Source organism: Panthera uncia, chromosome A2 (genome assembly GCF_023721935.1).
Source record: "Panthera uncia isolate 11264 chromosome A2, Puncia_PCG_1.0, whole genome shotgun sequence".
In the NCBI taxonomy this organism is placed as follows: Eukaryota; Metazoa; Chordata; class Mammalia; order Carnivora; family Felidae; genus Panthera; species Panthera uncia.
In genome coordinates, this window is record NC_064816.1 from 157896076 (window position 1) to 157909425 (window position 13350).

General features: G+C 40.4%; 1 protein-coding gene across 16 annotated transcripts in view; it reads right to left on the minus strand.

The window, feature by feature from the left end:
• Positions 1-13350, minus strand: part of KMT2C (lysine methyltransferase 2C) — a 284617-nt gene that overhangs the window by 29233 nt on the left and 242034 nt on the right. For all 16 annotated transcript variants that reach the window (XM_049643093.1, XM_049643079.1, XM_049643080.1 and 13 more), the window contains 6 exons: positions 13031-13323; positions 9696-11500; positions 8507-8618; positions 5329-5407; positions 3676-3739; positions 1551-1783 (listed from right to left, as the gene is read on the minus strand). In XM_049643093.1, coding sequence (XP_049499050.1) covers positions 1551-1783; positions 3676-3739; positions 5329-5407; positions 8507-8618; positions 9696-11500; positions 13031-13323 — 2586 coding nt within the window. The remainder of the gene's footprint in view (positions 1-1550; positions 1784-3675; positions 3740-5328; positions 5408-8506; positions 8619-9695; positions 11501-13030; positions 13324-13350) is intronic.

Below are 13350 nucleotides of genomic sequence, written 5' to 3' on the forward strand. Positions count from 1 at the left end.
GGGGGGGGGGGGGGGGGGGGGGGGGGGGGGGGGGGGGCAGCAGTACATGGAACGTACCTAGGGCATTAGCTGGAATACAGAAAGGAGGTCATCTGTGCCTTTCCCATGACATTTTAAAATACTCTTCAACACATTATCCTCAATCGCTGATCTTAACGAGATTACACTGGACTGCTGGCAACTCTACAGTAACAGATGACGTGTCTCATTTCCCAAGTACAGTATTAGCTTCTCAATAGGATTTGGCCATGGATATGCAAAAGCTAGGCCCTCATCATAAGGAATTTATAGGAAGACACCAGAAGGCAATGAAAGCGCTGAAAATACTTTGTAAGAAACACCTATCGTTGTAAGAATTTCACTTGCAATAAACACGGACCCACAGAGTAAATTTTGAGAGAACTCCCCTCCCGCTCTAGAACTGTCCTAATTTTAAACAATACGGATTATGTTACAATCACCATACTGTTGGCACATTCTTGTGGTAGCTAAAGCTTGCAGACGAGACATCTGGGCCCCAAATCCCTAACCCAATAATCAGCTAGGAGCCAACATGTCACCTACCTCTGTGACGACTCACCAGACTTTTCCCGTGTAAAACGGTGACAATACTAGCTTCCTCAAAAAGTTGTAGACAAGGTTAAAGAAGACAACGTATGTGAATGTGTTTACCGGACTGTTCACTACACTGACAGCGCTCTGATTTTTATTAAGTCAGTCTACTCTTTCTCCTATTAACATCTGGATTACTTTTCAATTTTATTAAAAAGAATTAAATTGATAAAAGTAAAACTGACTTTTCTGGTGTACAATCCTATGAACTTTATCGCACGCAGAGATTATTGTAGCCATCGCCACCATCAAGATACAGAAGAGTTCTGTCACCCTAGAAGATGCCCTCATGCCTCCCCTTTGTCGTCAAACTCTCCTTCCCCCACCCTTAAGCCCTGGCACCCCCTAAACTGTCGTCCATCCTGTAATTTTGTCATTTCCAGAGTGTTATGTAAATGGAATCTGGACATAATCTCCCTGGATTAGCTTCTTTCACTCAGCACAAGGCTCTTGAGATCCATCCAGGTTCTTCTATATCAAGTTTGTTCTTCTTTACTGCTGTGTAATATTCCAGTGTATGGACATACCACATTTTGTCCAACTGTTCATCACTACAGGATACTTGAGTGTTCTCAGTTTTTAGTGACTATTAACACAGCTGCTATTAGTATTTGTATATAGGTTTTTACGTAAACCTAAGTTTTTAATTCACTTGGGTAATTGCTAGCAGTGGGCTCTTAACCCATTTTGAACGCTACTGTTTTATTTTAAATAAAAAGTTTAAATTTTTATTTCTTTTTAAGCATAATTGTTATTTCAGTATGAACATTTTGAGAAACATCTGGTTTACAATGGAAGGTAACAGCAAAACGGTTTCGTTTCTGAGGAATGAGTCTTTCATTTACACGAGATATACCGACGTACTTTAAGACCAAGATATGGAGAAGAAACAAGAAAAACATCCCATGAAAGAGAACCACAAGAATGCTTCAAACTACCTGTTCGAGCTGTTTCTGAACCATGCTCTGCTGTTCCGTAACATGCTTGAGTTGTTCCGCATCCTCTTCTGGAAATTCCCGCCCTGCTTTCTTTGCGGTACGTTGTTTCGCGGAAAGGGCCTTCTTAGACTTTCTGTGCGCGCCAATTTGTTCTTCAAGGTATTTCTGCTGCATCTGAAGAAGCTGTTGGGTCTCCTGAAGCCATTCTTCATACTGTTTACGTTGTGAATCATCTAAAGAAAAAATGAAAAATTCGTCTGTGTTAATTTTCTAAAGAATCCCACAATATGAAAGTTACACAGATCCATTTTGTAAGGAAATGCAGTTTCACCATGACCGTGTAATAGGTGGTATGAAAACATAATACTAAGTATTAGACCATAATATAACTATTAAATAGGAGACTTTAGAAAAATATTTATTCGAGGAAACCAAAGAATGCAGGTTTTAGGACACGTGTTAATCTCATACTTAGAAATACTGTAACTCCAATCTTTAAAAAGCACAAGACTTTTATCTAACGAAATACTTCTTGCTATTGAAGTACGAAATTCTCTAACCCACATACCAAACTGTCTGTCAAGTTATATATGTTTGCTGCATTAACTCAACTTTACAGAATGCTAAATATTTGTGGGTTTTTTTAAAGACATTTTTTTAAATGTTCCAAAGAAACAAAGTTAGGTACGTATTATTAAGGTCCAGAGCATGGATTAGGTATCATTTCCCATGCTAATTTTCATAAGTTTATAAGGTTTTTCCTATTTCTTAACAGTGAAAAAATACCCTAAACTTTAGGGAAGGGAGCCTGACCTCTTTTAGATGGGACCGACATGAAGCCTACGTTTTATAAAGGAAATCCGTAAGTTAAAAACCACTGGTAACTTTTATGAATTTTGTAGTCTATACTTCTATAAATAAGCAAAGGTATAGAATAATTATCAACCAAATAAACTCTTTTCTACTTTTATGACTGTCATAAATATCTCCCCAAATAGTTAACTCTCTTCATTTTGTATTCCTTCTTTACTCTTTAAGGGCACTTTACGTTACTGATGCCAAATCCCAAAAACACAAAAAAAGTCATCTTATGGTACTAAGATTCAAAATATACCTTTTTGACTCACTATAAGACAAAGAAATGAATAAATACAATTCCAAGAAGGACATTAGCCGAAAAATTACATCAATGATAACAGAATATTGTCATACAATAAGAATCCAACCAAAGCCAATGGGCACAATAAAGCCAGAAAAAGCCAGTTGGTTATTGTAGTTTACTTGATTTTAATGCAAATATGTATTCAAATTATAATTATGATTAATGCAGGGGTAATTTCAAAAGGTCAGACTTTGGGTTTGTTCCTAAACCCAGAAGTTCCAGTACACGTACGAACTTGGTATCTAGTCTACTAAATTTGAAGGGCATTTTTCAAGAACAGGCTTTTTCACAAGATTTCAGAAGTTCTGCTTCTGGTAGAATGAGACCTACCGCAAGGAAAGCCTTTCTGGTTTCTGGAACCAGGAGAGCAGAGGTGAGCAAAATGAAAAATAATGGTGAAAAAAAAGTTAGCTAAACAGTCTGAAGATTTCAGAAAGGTTCAGTTTGGGGAGAACTTTAAATACTATCCTGAACCACCTTGGGACCCCTGAAGATAACTAGAAAGGGTTCCACGGCATCTTGCAACCTTGACCTTCACACCATGCTGCTAACCCAACTTTTTTCTAAGCATATTCCCTTTGTTGTTCCCATTTAGTGTCCTTGTCACTTAGGGAGACAGTCATGAGAACGAGAAGTGGTTTAATTCTACAGATTGTAAAGTGCCCGATCTATATACAAAAACAACAACATTATTGAAGAGAATGGGGAAGATGGTTTTTCTGTATTAAAATACTTATCTCTAGCTATAATTCTTCATGCACAGAGAAAAAAAGCAACGAAAATACATGCCTTCAGGAAAAGATGCCTAATAGGGCAGTGATGTTTCATTAAAGATGAGGGCACTTAGACTTAAAATAACACACCTATACTAATTCCATTTTTTTTTTTTTTTTTAAGAAAACACAAAAATAGCGCAAACAAGCAATCCCCAGAGAACACATAACTTATTAGATTTATACTTACTGACAAAGCCTGGACCAAAATTTGGAGGATTAGGCCTAGAAATCTGATGTGTTATACTGCCATCCTAAAATAAGTAAAATTTACAAATAGGTTTATTCCACATTTCAGTTAAAGGGGGAAAAACTTAAAAAAAAAAAAAAGATATAGAAAAAGAAAAAGAAAGAAAAAGAAATGGAAGGGGGGGAAAACCCCTTTAGTTTCCTAAGACATCTCTAAAGCTTCAATCTTTATAAAAATTGAATAAATTTTGTGGGGACAACCTAATTTCTGAAAATTTAGAACTATCTCTGAACTATTTTCTAGATTTTAGTTGAAAAACAATTATGCTTGAGGTAAGGGATTATTCATCAGAAATATAATACTAGGGCACATGAAATATTGTTAGTATTTAGCTAGAGATCCACATAAAATTCCACTTTTTGATGAAATCTACCCAGTTTTTTCTGCAATTAAGACATAAATTCAGGTTCCAGATTTACTCAATTCCACTCTGTAACACAAAGTTATTTACAAACAAAAACCACTGTCTCTAACATGCACAAATAATAAAACAAATATACACTAGTTAAAAACATTAGTCTTATTTTCTAATCAAATGCCTTATTTCTTCCAGGGAGACTGAATAGTTATTAACCTAACGATTCCTTGGCAACAATCTGACAAATAAGATTAACTCTGAGAAAAACATTTACTCAGTTGTTACAAGTGGTGCTGGACATGAGCTGCAGACAAGGTCACAACTGTCAGTGTTACCAGCAGCCAGAAAACTTCATGAATCCGTGTCATACTGCAAAGCAGGTGGTGAAACATCTGACCGATCCGAAAACTGGGGTTCAAGAACTCGCCCAAGATGTACCGTACATTCACAGCGGAACTGAGAGTTTTAACTCCGCTATGAAGACTATGCTTTTTCCACTGTATCACATGGTGCCTCTCTCTTCTTCAATAATGAAGAGAATGTATTATCGGCATAGTAAATCTAAAGTACAAATGTCACGGCAAAAAAGAACATTTCAAAAGACATGTATAGTAGGTAGCTTTTCCCTTTCTTTTCCCCCCTAGGCAGATACTTGAATAACTATCAGTGAAGAAGACACTTCATTTCGTGATGAACAGCTCTACTCCTCTGGACATTGCTTGACACTAAACATTTAAATATGACAGTTAAACCTGATTATTACGAATGTAAAGTATCTTAAAAAAACTACATTATCCCAAGGAATAAACAGAATATGACTATCCATAGCTAAGTAGAAGGATTATAATCATTATTTTTCTACTTTATAGCAGCAGTTTTACATTTTAAATGTCATGGATGAATTCCAAAACGTAGGATGTGAAAACGGTTTTTTTGTGGAGTTCAAAGTAAACAAAAGCAAGACCCCAAACCCTACGCATTTGGTTTCCCTCCAAATGACATCCTAACTCTTAACTATATAGGTCCTTTTCAGAAACTGTCGATTTTTTAACCTCAAGTGGTCTCTGCCTGAAAAAGTAACAAAACGTCTTTAGTGCTGCTGAGCCAGTAATATATTCTGGCAGTGTTTTACGGTTTCTACTACTTTCTAAAAGTGGCCTGACTTAGAGAGTCGGGTTCGGTAAGAAACACAGGGAAACGCGGCGGCTACGGGCACTGGTCGCGAGCGGCAGTACCTGGGCCATCGCCTGCGGGAGGAGACTCTGGCCTTCGCTGGTTTGCGCCCCGGTCACCGACTGGCCCATAAAGGGGAACCTGTGGAAACGAAGTACTGAGTGTCAACATGATGAGCGTTTAGGTCGAAAATCATTTTGCTTCTTATCTGTTTTGAAAACTGCTTTTAAGCGCGTAACCATGTTTTCTTCCAGGGAGAAAGCGCAACGGCGTCAGAAACACGTGCGAAAGCCCCACTCAATCGTCACCGTGCAGTCGTGAGGTGGGGACGCTTTCTGCTCCCACTTCACTCACGGTGAGAGGAAGACGCGGAGATCACGTAACCTCTACCACAACCACCAAGAGGCTGCGGAAAGATGCCAGCTGCCAACCGGGCTGCTCCTGGGGTCTCGCTATTACAGGCCTCACTGTGCCTTAAAATAAAATTAATTCACGTCTTCCGGATAAAAAATGTAGCGAAGGCACTTCTGACATAAATTCTTAGAAAATTATTTCTTGTTCCGATCATTGCCCGGAGGGGGACAATGCACACAACAGGTGACGGCGATTAAGAGGTACAACCTTCCAGTTATAAAATAAGGAAGGAAGGAGGAGGTGGAATGTAATGCAGAGGGAATACAGTCAGTAACACTGCGACACTGTCCAGGGGCAGATGGTAACTAGGCTTTCCGTGGTAACCATCTCATAATATAAATATCAAATCACTACGTTGTACACCTAAGACTCATATGATACTGTTGGTCCATAATTATTCTGCAATAAAAAAAAAAATCCATAGCCTATTTTGTATTCCAAACTAAAAGATGTCTCTCAATTTTAAAGCAAATCAAAATTTGTCATTGACCAAGAACAAGTCTTGTAAGGCTAAAACTGTTGGGCAAAATGTGACTTATGCTAATTAGAGCTATAAAAACTTCACAGAAACATTACCGCTTTAATGAAAACACTTCCTCGAGAGTTACCAAATGCTTTAATACAGCCAGCATAATTTGATAATAATATCAAATATTGTACATCAGTACTTACGTACCATTGCAATTTAGAACGTATGCTTTTTAAGTTTTTTATTCAGGTTTTTGATTTATCTGTCACCTCCCTGCCCCCATTACAGTCCTGATCTGGAATGATCTCTGGATCCAAATAATCACTCACTGTCCGTGTGCCTCAGTCAACAGCACTCTGGTTGACGGAGGGACTACCCTCAGCCCCTCTTCAAAGCACTCAGAACAAGAGCAAACAACACTCGAAATCCTAACTGTGTCTCTCACTGGGAGAGGGACCCATGCTGAGAGATCACTGGTCTAATTCCGAGGCTCCTTTTTTTTTTTCTTTTTTTTTCAACTTGAGGTCTCTGTTTTACATTAAGAGCTAAATGAAATTTAGCATTTCCTTCCATTTTGATACAGGCAGCAAACTGTACTTTTTAGCACTACCATGACTTTGTCACCAACCGAACTCACTTTATATTCATAATCAAAGTTGCTGTGCACACCTCATTGGTCATTTATGTTCATCATTACATACTTGAAAATTATGGTAGTTATCAGATCTGTTGCTAAATTTACTAATGCATTAAGAAGCATATAAACCATAATTTTAAATTTAAGTAACTATATTTCAAATATAATTGATTTCCTTGTAATACTACGTTTTTGATTCTGCATAGAAAACATCAAGAAAGAATTCAAAGGCTTCACTGGAATGTCAAAAATGGTCGTAACAAAAAGTTAAAAACCTCTGTAATAGAGAAATTGTGGTAACAGATGCTGTGCAATAATGAAAATCATTAGAACTACTATTCTCCTTTGACCTCAACAATGTGTCGTGACCATATCTAAAGTATCTCAACAATGGAAAAAGAACTATACCTTTAAGGATTCCCAATTTACCTGAAACAACATGTTGATCTTAAATTCATGCAGATTTTATATTCAACTCCATAATCACCCATAATCCTTTTTATTAAAAAAAGTCCTTCACCATGGTAATTAGGCTAAACTGAGGCTCCATGCCTACTCTGTTGACAGGTTCTCAACCGCAACACACAGAAGAGTAAGCCACGGTGTTCACTAAAAAAGACACACCAGCACCCTCCTCAGATATTCTGATTCAGGAAACCCGCAGGTGAGTACATGAACCTACGCTTTTTAAAAAAAACTACCACAGGGGCACCTGGGTGGCTCAGTCGGTTAAGCGTCCGACTTCAGCTCAGGTCACGATCTCGCGGTCCGTGGGTTCGAGCCCCGCGTCGGGCTCTGGGATGACGGTTCGGAGCCTGGAGCCTGCTTCTGATTCTGTGTCTCCCTCTCTCTCTGCCCCTCCCCCATTCATGCTCTCTCTGTGTGTCTCTGTCTCAAAAATAAATAAACGTTAAAAAAAAAAATTAAAAAAAAAAAAACAACTACCACATAATTCTGATAGTAGTCCATAATCAAAACTTAAGAAAGACTGCTCAATGGTTATTTAATCCACCTTGGGGAGCATAAACACACCAATTTCAGAAATCCAGAGTCTAACAACTCTTACAGTCTTCTTTAATGCAGAATTGCCATTTTTCTGGTAGCAGTGAAAAGACTAATTCTCTAACCACTAACTTTCAACTGTCCCCTTGAGATTTTTTTTCTGACTCAAATTCAGTTTGGGGACATTTTATTTTAGAAACAAATTCACCGTTGCCTTAACCACTCAGGATCTTTTCTGAAATGTCCCACATTTTTCTCTGCATTGTTCGTTGGATGGAATACAAAATAGTCACAGACTTAAGTAAACTATCTTCTTTTCTCAACAGAACAGCTTTCTCTCTATCGTCTTGTGTATCTTCTCATCTTCATCAATTTAGGTTGAAAGACTCTCTGTCCGAAGCAGCTTTTAGTTAGATTAACTACAGGTACTTGAAAGAACACACTCCTAAATCCACCAGCTTTCCTGATTAAGTCAACCTTCCAACCATCCTCTGATGTTTTATTACGTCTACCATAAAACTAATGGAAATTAAATCCTTACATTTGTATAGCATTTTACACTCGATCACACCCAGCTGACCTTACAACCAATGTAAGTATCTAGTGTTCATTCCCGGGATATATAACTTTTTTTAGTTACTACATGCTTTTTCTAGGAACTAGTAATAATTCACGTACTTCTTGAAGCACAATAGAAATGAGAAACATCTTCACCTACCTGTTCATAACCATGGGTGGCATGCCCATATTGTTTTGTGCCATTACTTTATTTATGCCTTTTAGGGCCACCATTTTGGCTTTCATTATAGGGTCTGTAATTGCATCAAAATCTAAAGAAGAAATATTTCAAAGTTACTTATTTCATAGTACTTGGTTCAAGTAACACTAAGAGATAAAGTAACTATCACAAACATCATGTCATCTATAGACTCATAATCCTCATAATAATCACTATTACAGCTTTTCGTACCAGGTGAGGAATTATGAAATGCTAATAACCTTATCCTGAATTTAATCTCATCTCAGCAATCCATAATTGGATAATGCTCCAATATGTGAGTCGCGCAAAAATCAGAACAAGAAGTCTGCCACATTTAAGGGAGACGATGGCAATCATCTAAAGCAATGCAACTCCTTTTCATCCAAACTTCTGCCAGGCTAATCAGAACGGCTTCCTTAGTAATGCAGCATCATGAACAAGAAGCTGCGGTTATTTCCAATACTAAGAATGCCACCAAACTGGTTATCACTTTGAAAAGTAAAACATGTCTGTTTCTTGAGGGTGCAGCTTGGCAATAAGGACAGACCTACTGAAAAGAAGACTTCTTTGCATGTAAATGAAAACTGGATCCCCTCCCAATAGGACAAGATGGGTAAGGTCTATAGGACAGAACGTCAATCTTACTGTTTAGAACAAAGCGTTCCTTTGACACGTGTGCCTCGATTACAAATTCTTACTATTGGACGCACTCGGATGTTTTACGGGCTTTGGCTGTTTTCAAATTCATAAGGTATTGGAAATAAGTTAAAGAACTTTATGTGACCAAACTTTGCCAAGCACTTGTCGTACACCAAGGACAGTGGTAAGTCTATTTCTATCGTAATTTCTTGAAATTCATCTTTCAGTGACTCAGAATACATGGGAAGCAAGAAGATGCCTGCCACTTCTGTTAAACCGTACCGTAAGAAAGAGAAGTGAGGTCTGAAACCCAGAGCTTTGAATCTCTTGATTCCTGGGAGGAACCTAACACTCTTTAACTGCTTTCATCTTAAAGCGGAAGGAGGAACAAACACAGGACTCTCGCTGCTCTGGTCCACGTGTCATTTTAACACCGAAATCCCGGAAGCTTACCGCATGCCACCCTGACGCCCACAGCCATGACTACAAAAGCCAAGGGCATTCCTACCGATGTTAGGGAAAAACGGCTCTGCCCGCTGGCGAATCATAGCTTGCATCTGTCTTTGCTGCTGCTGCTCCTGCCTCTCTTGATCCAGAAGGTCCTGCAGAAGCAGAGGCTGTTCCTCCAGAAGGAGGGGCCTCTCTCTACTCTGCTGGGCTAACGTGGGAGGGATCATCAGCTGCTGGGGTCCAGACTGGCTCGTGAGAGGCACAGTTTGATTTGCAGGTTTTCCGGTCCCAAAACCGTGATTAACTGGTGACTGGCCTTGAATGAATCCTGGATTTACCTGCAGGCCCTGAGGAAAAGTATGGTTTACCCTAGAGACTACTGGCACGTTAGAATTCATGGTACTATCCAACATGTGCCCGGGCGGTGTCATTAAAGGAGGCGGCAAACTTGACACGTGACCGGATGGTGAGGCTGGCAGCGTGGGTGGCGGGGACCCCAGGGGCCTGACGTCTGAGTTATCAGATTTTTCATTAGCAAGTAAACTCGAGAGAACCGGAGTTGATGCGGTTATGCCGCAAGAGTTTATCACGTCTTCCGCAGGCAGCTGCGTGGAGCCGTGGACACCTGGGGTGGAGCCAGTGGCTTCTCGGGGGGGTCTCTTCTCCAGTAGATCCGTGTCGCAGGGCTGCGGGACAGCCTTTTCTCCGTCACTGACATCTGTGTGAGCTGAAGCCTGTGAGCTGGGGGTGCCGACGTGGTCTTTACTCTCATTGCTTTTCTCACTTTCACATCTGCCTTCCCCTTTAGAATCCGGAGACAGTACTTCTGTTTTTATCTCACTGGTACCAGTGGATTTTTTCCACGGAGAAGGTTTATCAGAAGGAACCACAGTCTTGTCTTCCTGCTCCTTCATTTTTGGCTCAACAGACCCACACTGATTATCTATCTTATCATCGATGGGAACATTAAGGTCTAGTTCCTCATTAAACATGCTTTTCTTATCTCCTAGGTCAAGTTCTGGATCCGTGTACGCAATGATATCAAATTCTCCTGACCTTAAGAGGTCATCCAGGTTGGGGTCATTAGTTTCCAAATTACCTAAAGTGTCCAATTCATCTCCCTTGCCGTCCTCTGTGTCTAGATTTAAATTTTCGAGATCTTCATCATCCAAGTCTTTGACTTCCACTCCCTCGAGGTCTTTAACATCTAGTTCCTTTACAGATGGGTCATCAGTATCGAGTTTTTCTTCAAGACCATCAGAAGACTGGGTGGTTATCTGTAAATTATCAGATGCTGTTTCAGCTGGTGTAGATGTTGACAAAGAGGCCTCTGGGAATTCACCACCTAAGGGATGACTCAGGGACCTCATGACCATAGAAGATGAATGGGCGGGATGGCTTTGGTCTTGCTGCGATGGTGGCACTTGTTCCAAATTTGGATGCAAAGGTAGCTGGGTTGGCAGACCTTGAGAAGGTCGTCTCAAGGGCTCTGCGTGTCTAGGGCCTGGAAAGTCTGGCCGGGGAATGAAGTTTCCATGTCTTGGATGAGAAGGTGCCTCTAGAACACTGCCGGGAGGAGCAGTGAAGGGCAGCCGCGGCCTTCCGTCGGGCGCCCTGTGCCTCAGTTCAATAAAAGCTTGACCCAGTATGTTATGCTGCTGAACCGGCAGACTCTGTGGTGGAAAATGCTGAGGGAGGCCAACTGGGTTATTCATTTGCGAGTTATTTAAAGGCCTCGGCATGTCTACAGACATCGATCTTCTCAGCTGTGGAGGAGCTCCAGACCCCTGTATTTGCTGAGGAGGTGCAAGGAAGCGTTCCTGACTTGACAGGGTACCATGACTACCTCCTGGAAATCCAAATCTTAAAAAAAAAAAAAAAAAAAAAAAAAAAAGAATTAGAAGAAGTAGAAGAAGTAAATTGTTATTATTAAGTATCATGTTGAATTTACAGTTGGGTTAAAAAGGAAAAACTCTAGATTAAAATCAAATGCAAAATTAATGATACCCAATATAACGACTTAGCAAAACAAAACTGGCACCGTTAGAAAGCACTTATAAAGTATCTATGTGCAAGTAATTCTTGCTAAATACCCTATAACGTACACCATCTCTGAGCTCTAAAGGCATATGATCTAAGACAACATAACCTGCTGCCAAGCAGATGGAATCAATTGTTTAGAAAGAAGCTTAATACTATTGCAGTGGAGTAAGAGTCTTCTCCTTTTTCTATATTTATGGAGGCTGCAAGGAGCAGGCTGACCGGGGGGGATGCTTGAAGGCGGCTTACAGGCCTTCTGTCCTTGAGAAGACAAAGGCACAGGTATGATGACTGGATAGACTGATCTATGTGCTTGAGAGGAACGACTACAGAGTCATTAAGAGATAAACAATGACAGGTACAACGTGTAAAAATTTAGTAGATGAATAAATTGTAGGACTATTTTTTTTTAACATTTATTTTTGAAGGAGAGAGGACAGAGCGTAAACAGGGGAGGGGCAGAGAGACAGAGAGAAAGAGGGAGGGAGGGAGGGAGGGAGACACAGAAACCGAAGCAGGCTCCAGGCTCTGAGCTGTCAGCACAGAGCCCGATGCGGGGCTCGAACTTGCAAACTGTGAGATCATGACCTGAGCCGAAGCTGGACGCTCAACCGACTGAGCTGCCTGGGCATCCTAGGACTATTTTTATCATTTACACTGTAGCTCACTCTAGAAAGAACTAAAGGTAAATTAGAAGTAAATATAAAGCAGAGCAACAGGTATAACTGAGGAAGAAAAAAGGAACGTAAGGATAAGACTGTAACATGGCGGTAGGTATTAGACTAAAAACCACATGTGACAAAACTAACAGCACATCCTCAGGAACACTCTATTTTAACATGTTTGGCTCCAACCTTTCTACCAGCCACTTCAAACAAACAAACAAACAAACAAACAAACAAAACCACTAGTTTTACAACTCTCTCTCACCGAGAAAAGTTCCTAAAGGAAAACATCCCATCAATTTGGAAATCGCCACAATTATTTACAACGGAAGTTAGAAGGGAAAATTCGGGGACAGGACAATACTCACTCATCACATCACAGGAGGCTTTCACAGAATGTGGTAGTGACATCTTAGAGGTCTGACTGGTGTGATAAACTACATCACTCCGGCCGTAACGTAACCCTAATTCAGCCAATGCTTAATAACCAAGGGAATGTTTCTAGAGTCTGTAGAGTTCTCAGAGGTTACAAAAAGAAAAATCCATGACCTCCCATTAGTGGAAAATAACACTGATTATACCTCAAAGGAAATCGCAAAGTGAAAAGGAGTAACAGCCTCTTAAGAGTAACTTCATTTGTCTATTTCCATCTAGTAATTCAAAGCTGGCATGAAACTGAAAGCATTACCTAAATCCGTGAGGTCGCATCCCCATACCAGTAACATCAGGAGGATAGGGTCCGCGTGGATCTTTTGGGAAAACTGCGTATCTAGGTCCCAGAGGAGGGACAACAGGAGATCTGATGCTCCCGGGATAGGGGGGCGGAGCCCTAGCAAAAGCCTGGCTGATGCTGTCCGGCTGCCAGTGCTGCAGGGGCGCTGGAAGAGGCCCCGCTACTGCATCCTGGGACCCTTTCTCCTGCCGACCTGCCATCTTCTTCTGCTGTTGCTGCTGGAGAATGATTTCACGTAACTTCTGCCGCTGGATGGAAAGAAACGAAGATCCCTG